The sequence below is a fragment of the Rhinoderma darwinii genome, chromosome 3, assembly GCF_050947455.1.
Source record: "Rhinoderma darwinii isolate aRhiDar2 chromosome 3, aRhiDar2.hap1, whole genome shotgun sequence".
NCBI classification, from domain to species: domain Eukaryota; kingdom Metazoa; phylum Chordata; class Amphibia; order Anura; family Rhinodermatidae; genus Rhinoderma; species Rhinoderma darwinii.
Genome location: NC_134689.1, coordinates 383718040 through 383741728, shown reverse-complemented (window position 1 = coordinate 383741728; position 23689 = coordinate 383718040). Strand labels below are relative to the sequence as shown.

At 43.4% G+C, this 23689-nt stretch overlaps 1 protein-coding gene across 2 annotated transcripts in view; it reads right to left on the bottom strand.

The window, feature by feature from the left end:
• The window catches only part of PIWIL2 (piwi like RNA-mediated gene silencing 2), a 212520-nt gene that overhangs the window by 144407 nt on the left and 44424 nt on the right, over positions 1-23689 (bottom strand). Inside the window, exons 4-10 of one of the 2 annotated variants that reach the window (XM_075858868.1) lie at positions 19528-19666; positions 18949-19092; positions 18327-18476; positions 7874-7984; positions 5635-5752; positions 5107-5231; positions 4855-4935 (exon numbers count right to left, since the gene is read on the bottom strand). In XM_075858868.1, the coding sequence (XP_075714983.1) occupies positions 4855-4935; positions 5107-5231; positions 5635-5752; positions 7874-7984; positions 18327-18476; positions 18949-19092; positions 19528-19666 (868 nt within the window). The remainder of the gene's footprint in view (positions 1-4854; positions 4936-5106; positions 5232-5634; positions 5753-7873; positions 7985-18326; positions 18477-18948; positions 19093-19527; positions 19667-23689) is intronic. The other variant, XM_075858869.1, reaches the window with a different exon arrangement.

Sequence of the window (23689 nt, the reverse complement as noted above, 5' to 3'; positions counted from 1 at the left end):
CCCGCAAAACTGACCCCATTTGGTAAACTACAACCCTTGTGGAATTTATCTAGCGGTATAGTGAGCATTTTGACCCCACTGTTTTTTTCCTGAATTAATGGAATAATGCAGTGAAAATTAAAATCTACATTCTTTCCACTAAAATGTTGAATTTTTTTCATTTTCACAACGAACAAAGGAGAAAAAGCGCCCCAACAATTGTAAAGCCATTTCTCCAGAGTACAGCAATACCCCATATGTGGTCAAAAACTGATGCTTAGACACACGACAGGGCTCAGAATGGCGGGAGTGCTACTTGGCATTTCGATTTTGGTTGATTGTTTTTTGTGCGCCATGTCACATTTGCAGAGCCCCTGAGGTACCAGTGCAGTAGAAACCCCTGAGAAGTGACTCCATTTTGGAAACTATACCCCTCAGGGTAATCATCTAGGGGTGTAATGAGCATTTTGATCCCACAGGTGTTTCATAGATTGTATTAGAAGGAGGCAGTGAAAATGAAAAAAAAAAAAAATTCCCCCAAAAATATGTCGTTTTGCACCCAAGGGGTAAATAGGAGAAATAGGAGAAAAAACAACACACAATTTGTTACCCAATTTCTCCCGAGTACGGCAATACTCCTTGTGTGGCCCTAAACTGCTGTTTGGGGGAATGGCAGAGCTCAAAATGGAAGAAGCGCCATTTGGCATTTAGAGCGCAGATTTTGCTGGACCGGTGTGCGGGCGCCATGTCGCATTTGCAGAGTTCCCTTATGTACAAGAGTAGAGTGTAAAACCCTGAGAAGTGACACCATTTTGTAAACTACACCCCTTAAGGCATTTATCATTTGCCTGGACATATGACAGGGCTTAGGAGTGAAAGGCGCATGTGAGGCATATTTTGGTGATTTTCACAGCATTAGCCCACAATGGCAGGGCTCTGCGGTCAAATAGTAAAACAAAACCCCAAGTAGTTACCCCCATTTTGGAAACTGCACCCCTGAAGGAATTTGTGTAGTGAGCATTTTGACCACACAGGTATTTTTTTTTTCTATTAGAAATGAATGCTCAAGTGGATGGTGCAAAGTGAAAATTGCAAATTTCCACAGGTATATGCCATTTTAGTGCACAATATGTTGTGCCCAGTTGGTGCCACTGAAGACAAATACCTCAAACTGTTAAGCGGGTTCTCACGGGGTTGGGCGATGCTATATATGTGGAAGTAAACTGCTGTTTGGGCACGCTGCAAGGCTTAGAAGGGAGGGAGAGCCATTTGGCTTTTGGAGCGCAGATTTTGCTTAGTGGTAGTTTTGTTTGGGGTTTTGCTGGTATTTCAGTTTATATTGTGGGGACATATGTAATCTGTGCGGAGAACATCAGGGTATAATAATGGGGTAAATAAATAATATTTCATAGATCTGTGGCCAGTGTCGCATTGATAAATGGTGCCAGATCGTATCCACTTTTGGATACTCTGCACATTTTGCATAGCCATATTTTGAGAGCCAGAACTTCATTATTTTTTCTCCACCGGAGCTGTGTGTGGAAAAAATTGTTGCGGGACAATCTGTAGATTTCATTGGTACCATTTTGGGGTACATGCGATTTTTTGATCACTTTTTATTTCTTTTTTTGGCAAACAAGGTGACCAAAAACCATCAATTCTGATGTTTTTTCTTACCACGTTCGCCATGCGCAATGAATGACAATTTAACTGTATTCGGCGGGTCGATACGATTACGGCGATACCATATGTATATAGATTTTTTTATGTTTTGCAGCGTCTACACAATAAAAATCACTTTTGTTTCAAATAATTTATTATTTGTGTCACCATATTGTGAAAGCCATAACTTTTTTTTATATTTCTGTCAAAAAAGCTGCGGGAGGGCTTGTTTTTTGCAAGACGGGCTTCAGTTTTTAATGGTATAATTTGGGGTACATGCAACTTTTAGAACCCTTTTTTTATTCTGTTTTGAGAGGGATAGTGACTAACAAACAGCGATTCTGGAATAGTTTTTTATTAATTTTTTTTACGGTGTTCACCGTGCGGGTAAAATAGCGTGATATTTTTATAGTTCGGGTCGTTACAGACGCGGGGATACCACATGTGTACTTTTTTTATGTTTTTCGTTTTTTCCTATAATAAAAGACTTTTTATAGGAAAAAAGGCTGTTATAGTATTTTTTAACATGAAACTTATTTTATTCACACGAGCATGTTACGTCCGTAATGGACGGAACGTATTTCGGCCGCAAGTCCCGGACCGAACACACTGCAGGGAGCCGGGCTCCTAGCATCATAGTTATGTACGATGCTAGGAGTCCCTGCCTCTCCGTGGAACTACTGTCCCATACTGAAAACATGATTAGAGTACGGGACAGTTGTCCCGAGGCGAGGCAGGGACTCCTAGCATCGTACATAACTATGATGCTAGGAGCCCGGCTCCCTGCAGTGTGTTCGGTCTGGGACTTGCAGCCGAAATACGTTTCGTCCTTTACGGACGTAACATGTTTGTGTGAATCCAGCCTTAGTCTACGGTTGCCATAGCAACCATCCTAACCCCCCCCCCCCGCGGGTGCTGATGGTTGCCATTAGCAACCATAGGGTGCGATCTAATCCCTTAGATGCAGCGATAGGGGTTAATCGGCCGGATCGGAGCCTAGCTCTGGTCCTGGCCGTTAGAGAATGATGTCAGCTGTGAGAAACAGCTGACACCCGTGGCAACCATCATGGTTGCCGACAGGCTAGAAGACACTTCGATGCAGCGATCGCTTTGATCGCTGCATCTAAGGAGTTAATCGGCTAGATCGGAGCCTAGCGCCGGCCGTTACAGCGGGGTGTCGGACAGCCGATACCCGCCGGCGGTGATAGCGCTGGCTCAGCTTCTGAGCCAGCGCCATCACATACACCACCTCATGGAGCGGTGATTGGTCAGTCTGCTGTGACTGACCACAGCGATCGCCGGCAGGAGACCGCTGTGATTGGTCCCCTGCCGTCTTACTGTGCCGATCAACTATCATAAACAGTTGACGGCACAGTTCTGTCACCCTGTCCTTTGACAGGGTGACAGTTTTTAGCCAGGACGCACCGGTACGTCCCGGTGCCTTAAAGCACTGCAATACAGGACGTACCGGTGTGTCCTGGTGCAGTAAGGGGTTAAAGGATGAAGACTGAATAAACAGTCAACAGTAATAGATTGTGTAACTTATCGTCTGTCATTATGTATGTGTAAGGCCAAGTTTACACTGCGTTGCGTCGGAAAAATCTCCCGATATACATGTAAAACAGAGGCTGCGACGGATGCCATACAGTGGCATCCGTCACTACTTGACTATAATGGTATCCGTTTAATGGATACATCATGAACTCTAATGACGTATACGTTCAACAGATATCATTATAACTTATGAGTGAAGGATGCCACTGTTAGGCTGGGTTCACACAGAGTTTTTTGCAGTTTTTTGGAATTTTGAGGCAGATTTTGCTCTGCCTGCACGCGGATTTTCGCTGCGTTTTTCGCCCATGACCATTGAGCGCCGCGGGCAAAAAACACAACGAAATACGCTTTCTCTGCCTCCCATTGATGTCAATGGGAGGTCAGAGGCGTAAACGGCTGAAGATAGGGCATGTCCCTTCTTTTTCCCGCGAGACGGTTTTTCTGCTCGCGGGGGGGAAAAAAAACACCTCCGCCTCCCATTGAAATCAATGGGAGGCATTTTAGGCCGTTTTTGGTGCGTTTTCCGTGTAAAAAAACTCTGTGTGAACTCCCCTTCAGGCATCAGTCAGTCTCAGTTTAACGGATACGCCGGGAAGCTTCAGTGACATACAGCTCTGCGCTGTCCGGGGAAGCAGTCACCACGACTTCACTAGGTTTCCTCACGCCCACCCGCATGGCAACCTGACTAATCCCAACCAATGCAGCTGGAGTCCCTGGCTGTTTATGCCAGCCTGGGGAAGCTACGTCACAGGAGCTTCTCTGGGGTAAGCCACAGTAATGTAACTGAAGATCATGAATGGGGTGAAGGAATCCCAGCCCCCTATTTCCTGTCCCCTGTACTGCCAATTAAAGCGACGCCGTGCTCAAGTAAGAACAAAGCCTGCAGCTCCTCTGCAACGTCGGCGCAGCTTTCCCCTCCAAGCACTTCAAAGAGCCAGCTGCTTATCTCCCAGTGATGCAACTGTCTACATACAGTATAGACGGTAACGTCATTAGAACTGCCCTGGGGTATCCCCAGTGTAGTAACTGTCCATATATGGACAGTTACATAACTAGTTCTATCCTAGAAAAGCTCAGTGGCGCAGCTACCTGGGTGGAGATAAGCAGCCAGGGACACTACCTGCTTTGAAGATTCTGTAGGGGGAGAGTCGGTCCATAGTGCGGGTCGACAGCAGGCTCATTTCTGCTTGCACATGGCTACGCTATGACAAGCATCACAGTGGAGAGGACAGAGGGCGGTAGAGTGATGGGATTACATCAACCCCTTTAAGGTCTTCAAAGCAGCCGGGATCCCAGTCTGGGAAATTTACTTCATTAGAGTTCCCTGGGGTACGTCATTGGAGCTTCTCGACGCATACGGTTAGAGGAGGCCAGTAATGAATGCCATACGTTAAACTTATACTTTTGTTACTGAATGCCTCTGGATATAATAACATAGACTATTACACTATTCTATCCAGAAAAAAAAAAAAAGAGTATATCCAAAGTATACCGCTCTACAGAGGCCAAAGGGATTATGGGAGTCCATGGGTACGTTTGATGAATGCGCCATCATACATCAAAAGTACAGGGAAAACACAGTGTGGACAACACTAATGGGTTGTAAGTCTATAAGCAAGTTGCTAATGATGCAGGGTTATATAACCAGCAATAGCTTACCTGTACTGCTGTAGCACTGTGGCACTTGTGGGATCATAAAAATTTCTGCCAACTAGCTTCATATCCAAAATTTTCATTATTCTAAAATAGAATGTACACATATTTTCCAGTTAAAAAATATCAAAGTAAAAAAATTCTAGAGACAGGCTGCCCAGATATTTGTTCAGACCTGGCATAAAAGATAGTAAGACAGAGTACTAAGATGCAACAATAAAAAAAAAAAAGAATGATAAAAACAAAAAACTTTTTTACCTTCTGATCACAACATTATAGAATGGAATACAAAGGTCTGAACTGGGTTCCAGGATCTTGGTCATTTGTATAGTGATTTTTATCTTTTGTCCGTCTGTTCGGCGCTCACTCTCTAGTTCCACTGTCTGCAAAACACAAAACAAACTATACTGAAATTCCATTATGGTACAAAAAGTTCTAGTTACAAACATTAAAAGGGTAATCCAGTTAAGAAAACCCAGTTTCAAATGCCCTATTATGGAAATCTAAGTTATTGGGGAAGGGACACCTTCAGGATTCTCATTTGGCCTGAGTGCAGCGTGATTACAAAGAGCGTCTCTTGCTCTGGAGGACCTGTCCTGTCCTGCACTGCAGACAAGCCTTTGATTTGAATGAGCACCGTGTAGTGCAGGCAGACACTTTGTGATCAGCTTATTGTCAAGGGACCCTTCTAACAAGTAAGGATTTTTTAAAGCAGACCACCCCTTCAGTTTGTTCTGTATAACAATTCTCAGACAAGGTGGAAATAAACGTGTTCCTCCGCAATACCTGTGCAAGCTTGGCAGGAAGGTAGAGGATGGCACCATCAAATGCTGTAACTTGCCCGGTCACAGAACGATGGTCTTTTAACATGCCAAAGCGCATACTACGACATTCCACATTGGGTCTAGGGTAAAAGTAGAAAGAGAGAGATAAACATAAAATTTTAACAAATTAGTCGAACTGTGTGTATCATCTTCGTCAAATGCTTTTCTTCCCAGTGCTAAGAGTTTAGAGGTTTAAGGGTGTCTATTGGTTTCGATGTTCATCCTGCTCACTTCCTCAGTCTCTAATGTACAGGGAAACTTTTAAAAACTATTTTATTGGAAGGAAAAAATAAATAAATAAACATAGAATAAAAAATTTAAAAAAAGCGTTCAAGTCGTGTCTGCCTCCTAACAGTCCCTAGTCTTTTGAACCCAGTGTCAGTAAGAAGATTATTTACAGCCTGAGCAGAGCCAACACTTTTTTTCTTACCTATTGCGATCTTCCTAGTGGCAAGGACGTATACGTATGGTGCTTTGTCTTCCAATGATATTAACGAGAAACAGCAACTCCTCAATTGTTCTTTGAGATTTCATATTAACTTTATTTTACAGCTTAATAGGATTACGGCAATACCAAATATATAAAGACAGATGGGGCTTACAGCCTAGAGGCCACGGTCGCTACTGAACCTGCCATCCAAACGTTTAAATGGCAGTGATCGGCATTATCTCCGATCCCGGCCCTTGGAGCGAGGCATCAGCTGTAATACATGAGCCTGCCCCATACTCCACCTTCCGACTATGACGTACACGTAGGGCATATGTTGGGAAGGGGTTAAGACCCTGCTATTTCCATGAACTGGTTTTACCAAAAGTTGGATTTTTGTACTCATTGTAAAAACTTTTTCTCGTTGTATTCATTAGGGAAAAGGCACCATGGATAGAGGCCTTTGCCACTAGAAGGCTGACACTAAATAGTAAAAACAGTTAGCTCCACCGAGGCAGGCCATACCCCTCCCACTGACGCTGGCTAAATACGTTTGTACAAAAAGCAGTAGAGAAAAAAACAAAAACAACCAGAAAAAAACAAAAACACCAGAACAGGTACCGGGCCTGGCAAAAGACAAAAAGAGGGTGGAATTTGTGTCCCACGATTAATACTACAAGAAAAATAAATTTAGAGAGTACAAAAATTTAATTTTCTCGTTTATATCATCGAGGGAGGCCAAAGACGGGATCTGGTAAAACGTTGTGAAGGTGTGGACCGAAGCCTAGCTAGCAGCCTTGCATACCTGAGCAACTGAAGCTTGATGTCTGACTACCAGGGAGGCACCAACAGTCCTATGTTTTTAATGTGTTTGTTATGTTTTTATATTCGATTAAATAAATTTATATCTTTTTAATTGATTTTCAGTGTGTCAAACTCCAATCTTTAGGTATATGTTTCGTTCAGCATGTTTTCACCATTACCACCATGTCTACTATGGGCCTGGATGCCCTTATCCCTCTAGACATCATACATCATTAGGGAAGTATATTTACAATGAATACTCTAGGGATTTTATTGGTGTTCTCCATTTAGGTACAGTCTTCAGACAATAGAAGACTGATCTCTCGCAAGAGCTGAAGAGATGAGAGCGTGCTCTCCTCTCCACAGCTCTTACACTGCCCGTAGCAGTGACACGCCCCCTTGCCAGTTCGGCAGAAGACTAATCTTAAAAGCTGAAGAGTGAGAGAGCGTGTGAGCGTGTGCGCGCGCACACACTCTCTCCTCGCTCTTGCTGTAACACTGTCCGTATGTGATTGGACAGTGTCACAGCCATAGTAACACGCCCCCTTGCCAGTACACGCCCCGTTGACTGTTCAGGGGGTTATTTAAATATCGGGCGCCAAATAGAACGGCACCGATATCTAAATAACGGAGGGCGGTAAAAAAAAACGTAAAGTGCCCCAGGGTTTGTTCAGCCCTTCCCATTACATGCTGCACTCAGCTGTATGGGGAGGTGAAAGGTTCTCTTTGTGAAAGGTTCTCCCACATATCGCAATGCCTCATATATCACAGTAAAAGACCAAATAGTCACAACTTCTGAAATATCATATCTTCAGAAGTCAAAATGAAAGAAGGTGTTTTTAAAGAAAAATGTATCATGTGTGTATCTATGCAAACGTTTTTGTATTTATATACACTATTCAGAGATTATGAGTTATATTTTCACATAAGGTATGTGGAATAAAAATACTTGAAAACACTATATGCTTACGTAAATGTGACGTGGTACTGATACACCGCTTCGTTCTTGCAGTGGATCTTAATTAGGTTAAGGCCAAGTGGAATAGGGGTCCCCTTGGAGCCCTGTTTAATCAGAGGTTCTCTGTGAAAGAAAATAAAAAGCAGGTGGAGATAAATAAGTGCGCAGGAGGGGTTGCTCTTAGATGATCAAAGTGATACAGAGCTAGAGAATGTGTTACAGCAGAGAGGAAATAGTGTAACAAACAAAATAATTGATTTTTCTACTTACCGAGAAATCCTTTTCTTGTTGAATTTATTGGGAGACACAGCACCATGGATATAAGCCCTTACCACTAGGAGGCTAAAACTAGAAAGAAGACTGTTGGCTCCGTCCAGGCAGGCCATACCTTTCCCACAGACTCTAGACTAAGGAGTTTGTACCGAAGTTGTAGGAGAAGAAAACAACAACACATCCAAAGTCCCGGGCCAAGGAAAACAAAGTCTGTGTTCCACAATTCGTAAAATAAGAAAAAGAGATTTCACAGTGAGTACCAAAATCCAATTTTCTTGTGAATGACATTAGGGACAGAGCACCAGGGATTTACGTGAAGCAGTGTGTGTGTGCAAAACAAGGAATCTACTGTGCGACCTGCTTAACACACAGCACCTTAGGAGTATCTTGGGACCCAGGGTAGTATCTGAGGAAGCAGGATATGAATATGGAGAATTTTGTGACGGAATGCACAGCAGCCCATGTAGCAGTCTTGCAAACCTGAGAGTAAAGCTTGTTGCCGTATGACGCAGAATGCACTAACAGCCCTCGTTAAATGGGCCGTAACCCGAAAGGGAGGAACATTGCCCTTGGTCCAATAGGTTTCCAAAATCACAGATTTAATCCAGCGAGCAATGGTAGCCTTGAAAGATTCTAAACCCTTGCACAGCACGTTGAGAATCAAAAAAGAAGAGTCAGAGAGTCTGAACATCTCATCAGCTAAGTAGATGCGTATTGCTCTTACAACATAGAGAAAGTTATTTATCATTAAATAGTAAAACACTGGGTAAAACTGCCAATGAAAAAGACTGGGATATTGGTAGACAAAAAACTTAATTTTAGCAACCGATGTCACGCTGCTGCCAAGGCAAATTAATTAATAGGATGCATTAAAAAAGAAACAGATGGAGCGGCAGGAAGGACCGGCCCTGAGAGATGGTTGGAGAGGTTTCACACCATAGTAGCTCCTGACGAACCCATGGAGGCAGAAGGATTGACTTGTCCAGGGAATCCTGAGATTGATTCCAGCATGTGAGGATCGCCCTCTAAAGAGGCCTCGTGTAAAATTGGACATAAGGAATGGCCTCAAAGGCTGACACCATCCTGCACAGCCCCCACATGCAGAAGCGGATGAAAAAGAGGGAGCATTTAGACAAAGGAGAGTCACCCCAGCTTGAATGGGACTGATATTGTCCATCTGGGAAGAGTACCCTGTCTGTCCTGGTTTGAAAATATAGTGCCTGGGAAGTTTATGCACTAGACCGGTACCAGAGACGACTTCTATATGTTGACGATCCACCCGAATCTCTTCAATGTGTCCAGGGTGCTCCGGAGACTGAAAAATATGTCTTCCTGGAGGGAGACTTCACAAAGAGGTCATCCTGCTTAAAGCTAACAGCGACTGTCTTGGCACCGAGGAGCGCCATGAGAGTCACCTGTAACTTGATGAAGACCCTTGGAGCAGTGGGCCCTTGCAATAGGTCAGGGAAGGTAGATATCGCGGATCTCAATTGAGAAAAGATACTCGCCCTGTTCCAACGAGGTGACCACTGATCACAGGGACTCCAACCGGAACATTCAAGAGCGTACAAAGCAATTCAACTTCTTCAAGTCGAAGATGGGCCTGACTGGTCCATTCTTTTTGGGGACTGCAAAAATATTTCAGTAGAATCCGTTCTGACTGTGGAAAGGGGATGATCATTTACTATAAGAGAAAAAAGCGAAAAGAATCGAAAAAATTGGAAGCACGATCTGGGGCCTGAGGTGGGTTTCACAGAAACCGATGGGTCAGGAATTATATTTTGTACATTGTCAACACCACGACTCAAACGGAGTCTTCGTCATTGTGAGAAAGCTATATCGCCTGATAGAAAAGAAGTCATCTCTCCAATTAAAGAGAAGGCTTGATTGGGGAATCATCTTGCCAAAGAGTCTACCCCCAGCAAAATGAAGAGAATTGGGGGCCTTTTTTGAAGAGGAATCTGCAACCCAAGAATTAGGTCAAACATTGTGACAGATGGCCTTCGAATTATCTATTGCTCTGGCAGTGAAAGTGCCGACTCAAGGGAAGCCTCGGAAAAGAACTTGGGAGGCAAATATAAGCGGAGAGCCCAAATCGGTGAGGTCTTCCTGAAAAGCTCTCTCTGAGATACCCTGGTGAAGCGGTTTAGCCTAGATGAGCAGGATTTATTAACCCAGGAGGAGGCCAATGCTAAGTAAAGAGTAGACCCTGCTGCCAAAATCTGACAGTGGTAGGACGCTGCTCTTGGACAATCGCAACTAAGGTAAATCCACCATTTGGAGACAAAATCCTCCTGAACTGAGAAGAGCATGCCCGTCCTCTAGGAGGTGGTCAGGCGTCTGTTAGGATGCTTACGATCCTCAGAGAGCAGTTCCTTAAACTCGCTGTGGTTTGGAAAAGTCAGAGGCTAGCACCGGTTATGTCGGAAAGAAACTTCTCCCTGAGAAGGAGTGGGGAGCCATTTTTAATGTGTAAGGTGTGCCTGACAGCACATTATCAATACCTGTGATGCCCCATAGGAAGATTATAGGGAGGTGTTGATCTGAAGTGCTATTTGGGATCGAAGGCATTCGAGGCACTCAACCATGGTCTGGGAGAGTCCGAAAAGGTCCCGTATAGCCTGGGAAAGGGACCTTGTCCATTCTGGGGGGCCATATCTTGTGTGGGTGCTTTGCCCTGGGCGGTTCTGGGTTGCAGAACGTTTGAACTGCTGTGATCGCTGCTAAAGTTTCAGATCCAATTGCAGCCCACTTCTCTTGTAGCTACTTCCAAAGGTGATTTTAGCTTGCAACTTGCCCATTTTAAATCATACCTGTCCATATGATCCCGAAGGAGTTGGTTTGCAAATGGGACTCTGGGGTGGCCAAATCATGTAATTCAGAAACTGATGCTGTTCTTTTGAATGAACATACTTTTTGCAGAAAGACGGTAGGCCTTAGGTCGTTATCTAGCTGTAGTGTGAAACCGAAACCATAAGACAGTTACTGGAAGGGGTGGCATGGCGCACCAGGATATTGTGGTAACACTTGTCCATGATTTCTTCGATTTTTATTAAGTCCTTAAAGAGGCTCGGTCACCCGTTTATAACTGCCCTATCTCCTACCTAATAGGCGCTTTAATGTAGATGACTGCTGTTTTGTTTTTTAAAAAAAACTTTTATTTTTGACCAAGTTATGAACATTTTAGGATTTATGCAAATTTGGTCTTAATGCTCAACTGGGCGTTTTTTTAACTTTTCACCAAGTGGGCGTTGTAGAGAAAAGTGTATGACGCTGACTAATCATCCCCAAACTCTAATCGAACCTCCGCTATGCTTGACTGTGGGCTGAATGCAAGCAGGAAGCATGCGCTCACCTGTCGCAAAATTTCACCTCTTGAAACCAAACACCTTAAAATTCGATTCGTTTGTGAAAAGAACCTTCTTCCACTGACTATTGGTCCAGCTCCTTTTATTATTTTGGCCCACAATAGCAGCTTCTTTTTACTAATGGGCCTATGCAATGGTTTTCAAGCTGCAACACATCTCTTCAAGCCACTAGCTAGAAACTGATGTTTGACAGTCGCGATTGACACTTTTCTTACTCGTTTCCTTCAGAGAAGCACGAATCTGACGAGCCATTTTAAATTTGTCCTTTTGAAACTCACGCTGATAAATTTGTCCTCCTGTTTTGTGGTCACTAGATGTTTGGGGCATATCTCTTTGAGGGTACACTGCTCGCCACCAAGAGAAAACTTCTCCAGACGAGCAATTTCCCACAGACTATGTCCTGCATTTCTCAAAGCGACTATCGCAGATCTTTTTCAATTAATAACGCCTTCCTAAAACAGTAAATAAACACATTTCCGTGCAAAACACACATATCCCGTTAATGCTTTACAGACAAATCGATGAATCTGGGGGTGTATTGAAATTAATGAGCAGTAGTGCACAACCATGAAAAAACAATTGGGTGAAAGCTGTGTCCCCCAATGAACTGGAAGAGAAATAGAATTTTACTGTGAGCATTAAAGAAACTTTTCTTGTTTATTATTGGGGGTGGGGGGTGGGCAACGACACACGCTGTGGGAAGTCCTAAAGCAGGGGCGGGAACAAAATAAAGGACATGTTCACAGATGACTGCAAGATTTTGTGACTAAGTGGAGCATTCGTAGTAGAAAAATGTGCATTTGGTAGAACTTCACAAAAGTGTGCAAAAAAGACCAAAATAGCCACCATGCACACCTGAATCGGAACTGCGAGGGAAGTGTAAACTCGCAAGCGCGGACAACATCCAGGTTGTGAAGACAATTATGAAGAGTTAAGAATGTAGAACAGCCTCGGGATCCCATGCTCAGGAGACGAACCAGAGGATCTTTAGCAAAAAGTAGGAAAGGACGTGGGGAACTGTCAGGGAGAATAGCCATCAGTGAACGGTCTGATGGACAGAGAAAAAGGATCGGACGGTCCAAGGAGTCCGGAAAGCGGTTTCACCGGCAGAGGATTTCCCTTTGAAGGTGACAAGTGTGGAACTGCGAAAAGGGGATAGACCCGATGGAGGCCACCATGCTGCCGAGAATGCTCATGCAGAGATGGAGAAAGGTTGGGCAGCCCTTATGTAAGTTCCGGATCCAAAGCCAAACAGCGGACAACCTCTTCTCAGGAAGAAGCACACTTAATGACACTTGAGAGTTGAATGTTATGTCTAGAAAAGTAAGTGTCTGGAAGGGGGCCAGGCAAGACTTGGAGGAGCCGATGATCTAACCGCATTAGATCAAGGTATCCAGGTTGATCCGAAAACTACATCAGTGTCCTCCCTGGACAAAGACTATATCAGAATGTCATCCAGATAGGGGGTGACAAACTCCCCTGGCTCGAAGAAGTGCAGACACTACAAAAAAAATAAAATAAAGATAGTCCGACTTCTCAGAAGTGGTACAAAAGATCTAATTTTGGGGTAGAGGAGAGCTCTTTCCACCTGTGGCTTCCGTGATAATCTGGTCAAGAAGGATCCCAAAGAGACGGGAACCTGCAAATGAAGAAGCAGTTAAGTATCTTTTGAGCCAAGCCATTATGTGAATGGTAATGATGGAAGCAGAAGAATGGTCCACCAGGCGTCCAAAATCAAGAGCGGCTTCGCACAGAAATTTTGTTGCACTAGACAGTTGGTGACAGAAATCCACTAATTCCTCCTGAGGGGCCCCAAAAACAATGCTGTGATGGAGTGGTTAGGCCCATTCGGTGGAAGATCTGCTGACCCAAGCTTAAAGAAAAATTGGGCGTAAGGCGCTGCATCTGCCATAGGTATGATTGTTGCGGGCAATTTAGACTATTTGGAAGAGACCTCTTCCGGAAAGATATACATAACATCCACTGGAGGTATGGGAAAATTTCTTGTTGGGGTGCTTCCACTCCTAGGAGACCACTTTTTTTTAACTCTGAGATGGAAAACCTTTTGTAACCGTTTAGGTTGATGGAAGTAGACCGTGAACCTCTTGAATGCTAAAATAGTATTTTTCATTCAGCTCCGATTGCAAATTGGATATCTACCCTTCTAAGAAGGCCTTTTTAGGAGGGAAGGAAGCTGTAGATCGATCCAGGGGGTGGGTTGATAAGGTATGGGCTAATGGCTGGTCAGAGCAACCTAGGTTCTGCTGAGTTAATAACACCTACTGAAGAGGATTCTGGCTCAGAAAGTAAAAGAGGGGAGCTGTAGGAAATAAAGAAAAGTGTCCAAGGGCTGATCCTACTAGATTTCAGGGAGTATGGTGCTGTTCTAGCCCAACAGTAGCAACCCAGTATGAGGTCATGTGTCCCACAGCTCATTTTCCCAACTGAGAGAGACAGACAAACTGGGAGAAGAAAATGAAACCAATGCGCCGCAAGACAACGGCGGTCATGCATCTCAGAAAGAGCAATCCCATCCGAGCATAAAAAGGGGATTTGCATGCTTCTGAGCAATTGCACGCTACCGAAGACCCCATCCATGAATCAGAAAGACCTACTAGCCCCAAAGGCCAAGATGGCACAGCAAAGAAAATGGCAACCTTCGCGGGTGAAGTAGATCAAGCCAGGGGAAAGGATCACCTTGCGGATGGATGCCCCTGGCGCTATCCCAGCCAGTCATGGTAGGCCGCAAGCACGTCATAGTTGTCATTAGCTGGAGCATATGGGGTCGGCAAGGGCTGTATAATTCCCTTCACTTCTCCTCTCCATGCCCATTTTACTACCAGTAATATGGAGACCAGCAGGGTCACCCATCAGTGAGCTGCTCTCATGTGAGGGAAGACTCTGGGTAGGGAGCAGTAGAAGAGAGGTGCGCCTTAGGCTGATGGGCGACAGAGGAGGTTGAGCTAATCTTTGGCATGGGGACAATAGCGCAGAAAAGTGGACACTGTGCATCCGTCATAGAAGGGGAAAGCATGAGGTCAGCTTCCCTTTTGTTTCCACTGTCGGTGGGAACTGGAAAAGAATAAACACTAAAAAAACAAAATGACAACCTGCTGAATCAGAAGGTGTGTCTGCCTGCTAAAGACACTAAGCTAAGACTTAATAAGCGAAGCGTCTGTATGTTGGGCATATCCTGTAGGAGGGGCTAGCCCTTTTTTAATTCTTAGTGTCAAGCCTTCTAGTGGCAAGACCATATACCCACACTCTGTGTCCTCCAATTGATACATACAAGAAATAATTTTTTATTTACCGGTAAGAGCCTGTTAAAAAGGACTGGGATAAAGCAAGTCAAAACATTTCATAAAAACTAAAGATCAGTTTCAAGAAAGCTTTAGTGAACAGTGCTACCTTAACTTCTCGACGACCACAACATGTAAATGCCCCGTGCAGCAAGAACGTAAAATTACGTGATCCTCTGCCGTTAAAGAGATTGGGATGACACTGTGGGACAGATATATTAATACGTTCTTAAATTTAGACAGCTTCAAATTACACGAGGAGGGCAAATTTATCATAGTGGCTCATGCTGTGAGATAGGGTTGTCACGATACCAGAATTTGGACTTTGATACCGATACTTTGTGTAGTACTGCGATTCTCAATACCAAAACGATTTGCCAACAATGAAAAATGTCCTTCCATTCTCTGATGCGAGGCACATGGTGTGATGAATTTTGAACCTCCATGTGCCTCACATTAATAGTAATTAACCCCAACAATGTTTCTCAGTCACATTGGACAACATTGGGTTAATGTGTGAGGTACATGATGGGGTTAATTACTATTAATGTGAGGCACATGGAGGTTCAAAATTCATAATACCTCGTGCTTCATATTAGTAAGTGAAAGAAAGACGTTTTTTTTTTTTAAAGAGAACACATCATAAATGACGCTATGAATTTGTTGTGCAGGTTATTATGGTCGTGACAATATAGAATGTGTGTATATTTTTTGTTTTGAGACTTTCATTTTAACCCCTTAATGACCGGGCCTGAAAAGACCTTAATGACCAGCTAAATTTTTCAGTTTTTGCCTCTCTGCGTTTCAGCAGCCATAACTTTTTTATTTTTTCTTTGACGTGGCTGTATGAGGCCTTGTTTTATGCGAGAGAAATAGTAATTTTTTTTCCCCACAGTTTGGGGGTAAAAAAAAATTTTTTTACGCCGTGAATATAGGAAAAAGCGATTCTCGGAATAGTTTTTTTTGTTTCTTTTTTATCCCGTTCACGTTTCACGCTAAATAACCCATTAGATTAATTCTTCAGGTTATTACGGTCGTGTAGATACCTAATATGCGTAGGTTTTTTGTTTTTATTTAGTGTAGGGGCAATAAAATGTATTTAATGCAAAATAAAGACTCTTTTTGTCACTTTTTTTTATTTATTTGTTTTGTTACTTTTTTTTTTTTAATCTCATCAAGGGATAACTTTATTTTTTACTTGTAATGTATTAGCATACTTCTGTACGCTAATACATTACACTGTGTCACTATGACACAGGCTGCTGATCGGGCAGCACATGGTGTGCCCGAACAGCAGGCACACGGAACAGACAGCCCTGGGGTCCTTTGTAGGTCCCCAGGGCTGACTGCAGAGGGATTCCCCGGTGTTTGATCGCATCACTGGAATCCCGGTGATGCGATCAAAGAGGGAAATTCCCTTTGATCATGCCGCGGTCACGGACCGCGGTAATCAAAGGGTTACACAGCTGGGGTCCGAATGTTTGCCGACCCCAGCTGTGTTCAGGAGGCTGCTCTAAGATCAGGAGCTGTTAGTAACAGCTCCTGCTTAGAGGATGAGTGCTCACACGAGCGCTCATCAGCCTAATCTGCAGCGACGCCAAAAGACGTCTCTGTAGATTAAGCACCCACACCGCCTGACGTCAAATGACAGTGGGCGGTCGGGAAGGTGTTAAAGTTTATTGTAAAAACAAACGTGTATTTTTTGTTTTTTGTTTTTTTTTAAATTTAACATTCTTTTTTTTACTTTTTTATTTTTAAACTCTAATGCACTGGCATATTTCTATATGCATTAGCCTGTGTACTGATCAGCAAGGATCGTGACATTCAAGGGAATAGCGGCAGTAACCAGAAGTTTCTCTGATCTCCGCTGTTAGAGCGGAGCTGCGGCTGTGTAATACAGCCATTGCCACTGCTCCTGATCGCGCACGCAGTTGTTGTGCCCGTGCAGTCAGCATGATGTAATTTGGCCGCCGCTGCATTAAGGAGCGGCAGGCACTGAAGATAGAACATGAGGGTGTGTTGCAGTGCACCCCCCATGCTCTCTGTCTTCAGGGCCGGTTCCGTCGCTCATTAGTACAACGCTGGCCGCATCACATCTTGCTACGGAATAAATTCATGTGTTACAATACTAAGCTGTGCGGTAAAAAAAAACAACAAGTGACAAAAAAACCACTTGTATTTCACAATCTACCTCCAAAATGCAGGAGGAAATTTGAAGGCAAATATTTTTCCCACTTGACAAAAACCGCTGAATGAGCTTACTCTAACAGGGAACAGAATGATTAGCTCCATGTCGCAAAAAAAAATGCTAAACACAGCGCTAAAAGTGAATGCTGTGTGGGCTTCCTTCCTGCATTCAAGCTGTTGCCTCCAACTCTCACATGGGACAATGAAAAATGCTGTATGCAGGTCAATGTGTATAGTAACATAATAGCCAGCAGGCATTCGATCACTATTATTTATGTGATCTACAGGGTGGGCCATTTATATGGATACACCTAAATAAAATGGGAATGGTTGGGGATATTAACTTCCTGTTTGTGGCACATTAGTATATGGGAGGGGGGAAACTTTTCAAGCTGGGTGTTGACCATGGCGGCCATTTTGAAGTCGGCCATTTTGTATCCAACTTTCGTTTTTTCAATGGGAAGAGGGTCATGTGACAAATCAAACTTATCGAGAATTTCACAAGAAAAAAAATTGTGTGCTTGGTTTTAACGTTACTTTATTCTTTCATGAGTTATTTACAAGTTATGGGTGACATTATGGGTGTCAGGTCCGAGCATTCCTAGATGAACAGTTTCCTGGAAAGCGGCTTGGTCGTCGTGGGCCAGTTGAATGGCCCCCTAGGTCTCCCGATCTGACCCCCTTAGACTTTTATCTTTGGGGTCATCTGAAGGCAATTGTCTATGCAGTGAAGATACGAGATGTGCAGCAACTGAAACTACGGATACTGGAAGCCTGTGCTAGCATTTCTTCTGCGGTGTTGCTATCAGTGTGTGAAGAGGTTTGCATTGACAATCCAACACAATCGGCAGCACTTTGAACACATTTTATAAGCACACCATTGTTTTTCTTGTGAAATTCTCGATAAGTTTGATGTGTCACATGACCCTCTTCCCATTGAAAAAACGAAAGTTGGATACAAAATGGCCGACTTCAAAATGGCCGCCATGGTCAACACCCAGCTTGAAAAGTTTCCCCCCTCCCATATACTAATATGCCACAAACAGGAAGTTAATATCACCAACCATTCCCATTTTATTTAGGTGTATCCATATAAATGGCCCACCCTGTACATACATTCCTTTAAGTTCTAACATAAATGGTTACGAGAAAGGCATTTTATGGATGAAATATCACCTGCCATGTTTAAACCATTTCAATAGGGCTTTTGTCACCGACATTGTGTCTTATAGACCAAGTAACTATAGTTGTCTACTTATTCCGCACCGTTTGCTAAAGCTTTGGAATCGCTTTTAACAATTAAACACATGCCTCATCCCAAGTTCTTTTTTTTTTTACCTCTTTTCCTCTTTGACAGCAGTTTCAGCAGGGGGGCTCCCTCTGCCAGGTGGTGTGGTACTTGGGACTTCAGCTATTTCTTTCCTTACTACACCCCTACCAAGAAGGCCTGGCAGTGACTGCCCTGCAGCAAGAGCGCTCACTGGAGACCTGTGAAAGAAGGGACACAAATATTTTATTAACCTGACCTGTATTAGGAGTCAAATATAGTGAAAATAAATGTACTAACATACAAGAAAAAATTTATAAACTTCAAATACAGACTTGAGTTATCAACTTTCAAGTGAGTTTAAATATAGAAAATTTTGTTCTCAACGTTGATCATCATAATTTTAATATACAACAAAAATAAAAATAAAAAATCAGATAGATTAGTGTGTAACTGCACTTTTCAACAGGTTACAGTTGTGTCTCAGAAGCAGTACCAAACAAAGCCCCATGGACAAGAGCGGAGCTGTTTCAGTTACTGCAATGAAGCAGAGTGAGCGCCGCAACCCTTTCTTTCTGAAGTAATAAGGTTGGGTCTCTACTATCACATATTGATGCCATTTTCTACTTAATATAGTACAATATGCCCTGGATATAGCACAGCCACGTTATCATTGTCCTCTTGATTTCTCACCTCCTTTCCTCCGGTTTTACTGTAGTTTCAGTAGCTAAGCCCCCTACTTTAGGAATTGTGGTGCTCAGGATTGTAGACATCTGCTGCCTTCCTAGACCCCTACCAGTAAAGGACCCTTCTCCAGACGCATGGCTCATTGGAAATCTTGGAAAGCACAGAGATAATACTGCATTAATACTTATCTAGCTATGTTGAATGTACAGTAGTCATGTTGAAGTCATTTACATAAATGGTGTGAGGTTAGCGGCAACTAATGGACAACTAATTATGTATAGAAAGGAGCACATCATTCAATGCATAAAGGTTTGTTCTCACCCATTTTACTGAAAAACAAGATGTTAAACAAATGGAATAATTAATTGCATAGAACGCAACACAAAGGAGGTAATAACACACTGCTACAGATCATCAATACAGAACGCCATAAAACATTATACATTTAGATGTGGTATGCATTACTAAACACATCTGTCAGTAGATATACTGTAATAATATACATAGTAAAAGGTGTAAAAAGTGTCTCTTATTGGAATATGGACAATGGGTTTTTAGCTCAATAACAGACATTTCCTCACTCACCTAGCTCTTCCAAATGGTACAGCTGAATCACCACTACCTAAATGCATAGGTTCGGGAGATTTGAAGGTTGGGCGGATACATGGACCAGGTTGAGGGGTAGAGCTTTCGCCTTGGCCAACAGCACTGAGCATCCCCCTGCCTAAAAAAAAAAGTTATATCAAACCAACTATAAAACATTCCCGATTATTAGTAACAGTACATGGTCCAAGGTAATGTCTCTATAGAGACTGACATTTAGTATAACATGTTCCCCTAATAAAGTTATGTGAGTGGCTACAATAGCGCTCAGTAATCGGGGGCAAACAAGGAAGCAGTAGGGGCGTTGCCTAACGTCAGAGCCGCAAGGACACTGACGTGGACTGAGCTCTGCAATGCCCGACTAGGGCAATCCAGGCCGCACACCCATTGGGTGACATCTGAAACCTGGAGAGGTGTGGTGAGTGTTTACCAAGGCCCTGCTCTCTCCTGGCTATTCATTCTACTTCAGCAACCCACCTTTTTCCACCGTGCAAGTCAGCAGCCCTGAATTTTTATTCGCCAGAGGACTCTTGGTATGCCATGATACCATGAGGTTTTTTCCCGTTCCCTCTACTGATAATCCATTAACAGTACTTTTGTGTGCATCAGCATGTGTCTATCCCCCTCTTCTTCTATATCTGTGTCTTGGGTAAATGTGAAATGGCCCCCTCTAAACAATCCAAAATAACGGACAAGATATAGAAAACCTCTAGGGGTGCAACTGGGCCTCGTTCTACACGACCTGCAGAAGCTTCCGCTACTCGTACTTCTACCTCCACAGGTTCACCTGAGGAACCATCCATGATGGATGTTCTAAGAGCCATTACCAAACCCTCTACGGTGCTCTTCAAACTGACTTTGGTCTTCTGAGGGCGTATGTCCATACTCTCCGTGAAAGAGCTACCGAATCAGAGCGCCGCATCTCAGACCTGGGGGAAGTGGTGGCCACCCTACGCTCGAAGGTCTCCAAGTTGGAGTCCCAAAAGGCAGCATGGCGTGCCAAACTAGATGATATGGAGAACCGTCTGCAGAGATGCAATGTCCGCTTTGTTGGTCTGCCAGAGGGCATCAGGAGACCTGATTCTGTTCATTTTTAGAAGGCTGACTGTAACAGGTTCTCGGTCAAATACCTTCTCATGAGATACAGCTGCTTTTTATTCTGTAAACAGAGCAGCTGCATCTTGTGCTGAGACCTGAACCAGTCAGGTCAGCGGCACTGACATGTTGAGCTTGAGCTGATACCGCTCACATCTAAGTGTCCCCTCTCACCTTCCCTTTTTGCATTAGCCATAGAACCTCTAGCGGCTGCCATATGTCAGTCACCAGATATTAACCCTTTCCTGCCGTATCCATTTTTCTGATTTTCACTTTCGTTTTACTCCTCCCCACTTTCAAAAGCCGTAACTATTTTATTTTTCCATCAATATTGCCGTATGAGGAAGTGTTTTTTGCGGGACGAGATGTAGATTTTCACGGTACCATTTGTTGTACCATATAATGTAGTGGGAAACTGTAAAAAAAAATATTCGTGGGGTAGTATAGGGAAAAAAAACAGCGATTCCTCAACCTTTTGGGGGTTTTTGTTTTTACGGGGTTCACCGTGCAGTTAAAATGGAATCTTAACTTTATTCTGCGGGTTAATACGCTTACAGCGATACCAAATTTATAGTGTTTTCATGTTATATTAATTTTACAAGGAAAAAACTGATTGTTAAGAATAAAAGTTGAGTTGTCGATTGAGCGATATGTGGGCTTATTTTTTGCAGGACGAGCTGTAGTTTTTATTGGTACCACTTTAGGGTACATGAGACTCTTTGATCACTTTGTATTCCATTTATTGTGGGAGATGAAATGACAATAATAATTTTTTTACGGCGTTCACCGTGCGGACGAAATAATTATATAGTGTAATAGTTCCGAATTTTATGGACGCGTCAATACCAATTATGTTAATTTTAGATTTTATTTTTTTAACATTGTGCGTGAAGGAAAATGGGAAAAGGAACAATTTTTTTTTACTTTTACGTTTTTATAAAAAACAAAACAAAAAAACAAACCTTTATTTTACTGCTTTTTGCTGGTCTCCCTCGGGGACTTGAACCAGCGATCCAAGTTGGATCGTTTGCATGATATACTGCAATACTAATGTATTGTAGAATATCGTGATACTGATACAGAGACAGGGCTTCATAGGAGTACAAGGATGGCAGACCTAGGGGCCTTCATCAGGCCCCCAGGCTGCCATGCCAACCAACGCGCACCTTGCAATCGCATCGCAGGGGGGCATTGCAACATTACAGAGGGCCGTCCCCATTTGTAACCATTTCAATGCCGCGGTCACTATTGACTGCGGCATTTAACGGGTTAAACTAGCGGTATGGCGCTTCAGTGAGATCCTGCTCGTTACACTGAAGTGTCGGCTGTAAGATACAACCAACACGCTCGTTCTATGGAGCGGGTTCAGCCCGTGAGCCCGCTCTATACTCCAACTTGCGCCATATATATATGGCAGATGTCAAGTAGGAGTGAAAGGGCTTGGAAGAACGTGTCTATTTATGCAGATGACACGCGGGCAGTATTGAATCTATTTGACTCCTTTGCCTCCCTTGGTCCAAGTCTCAGGTTTTAGCAATAGGCGCGCAGTACTCTGCAATAACCAGCTGACAAAGGGCGTTTGGCCCTCCCGAATTTGTACCTTTACTTCTTAGCAAGTGAGTTGGCATGTTTGGTGGTGGTTTGCCCATAGGCATACAAATCCCTGTACGGATCTCGAAGCCTTACCCATGGGCTCTTATAAGGCCCTGGTGAATTTTTTATATAGATTTGCTCCCCCGTCTGCTAATTTCCCATCAGCCCTGATTAAAACGACCTTGAAGGTCTGGCAGAGGTCCGTATTGTTATTCAGTACTGATGAGGTGTCTTAGTCAACGCCGAGGTTCCCCTCCCGCTGGGGGTCGCCAGCTGGACTGTGCACACCGACGCCCGCCTCCTCCGGGATGGCAGCAAGCTCTGAGCTCTGTCCGGTAGAAACCATGAATTGGCAGTCTCTTAAAGGGTCAGCGCGCGCACCAGTTATAGTGTCCACAGCCTATCCCAGGATACACAGTATTAGCCTGCGAAGGTTCCGTATCCTAAACTGTGTCCGTGACCAGTCCTGTATCCTGTGTCCGTGACCAATCAGTATCCTGTGTCCTGTTGTTGCTTCCAGTAATCCGGCACCAGTTTGTATGCGCAATCTGACTGTCCAAGGCCACGAAGGTACCATCTACTTGTGACTGTGTTACACCTGTCTAGCCAGCAGCTACTCCATTGCGGCGGAGTAGCCCAGTGGATCCACAACCTCATTGGACCGCTATGGTATAACCCACTTCATCCAAATGTACAAGGACTTCCTAACCTTGGTGAATGGGAAAGTATGGGTATTCAGACTTTGGGAGTTGTAGTTGTGGATAAGGTTGCCACATTTTTTGGTAGTACAAAAACAAGCAAAATTTACATTCCATAACTTAATGGCAACAAATAAGGCACCAATACCATTATAGTGACAATACCAGTAACAGCACTAATACCATTATAGTGACATTTATTGGTAAGTAGATTGTAAAGAAGAGAGCATCATATTGATATATGAAAGACTTAATTAAAACAGGAGGACGAACAGTAACAATTACCCAACAATAAAGATCCTTACATTCACACTACATTCAACTAAGTTCTCCATTTATCCCAAACTGTCCCCATCCCTGCTAGCAATTTAAGTATAAGTCAGACCTCAGTTTCTAAGGTCTCCAACCACCTGGACCATATCTTACCAAATTTATCAGGACATTCCTGTTAAGATACAATTTTTGGTATATATTTGTTTACCAGTTGCATCCAGTGAACTAAACTCGGGACACGTTGTGGCTTTCCAAGTCATAATCATAACCTTTCTAGCACAGAGCAAAAATAATATTTTGCCATCTGTATTATCTCATTCATAATGCCCAAAAGGAGTACCTGGGGAGCAAGGAGTTGAGGGAATCCAAAGTCGATATGAAGGAACTCAAGTACATCTGACCAAAAGGGCAAAATCCTGGGACTCAGCCATATACAAAGAAGATATGTGCCAACTTCAGATTGACAACGGAAACACCTATCTGAA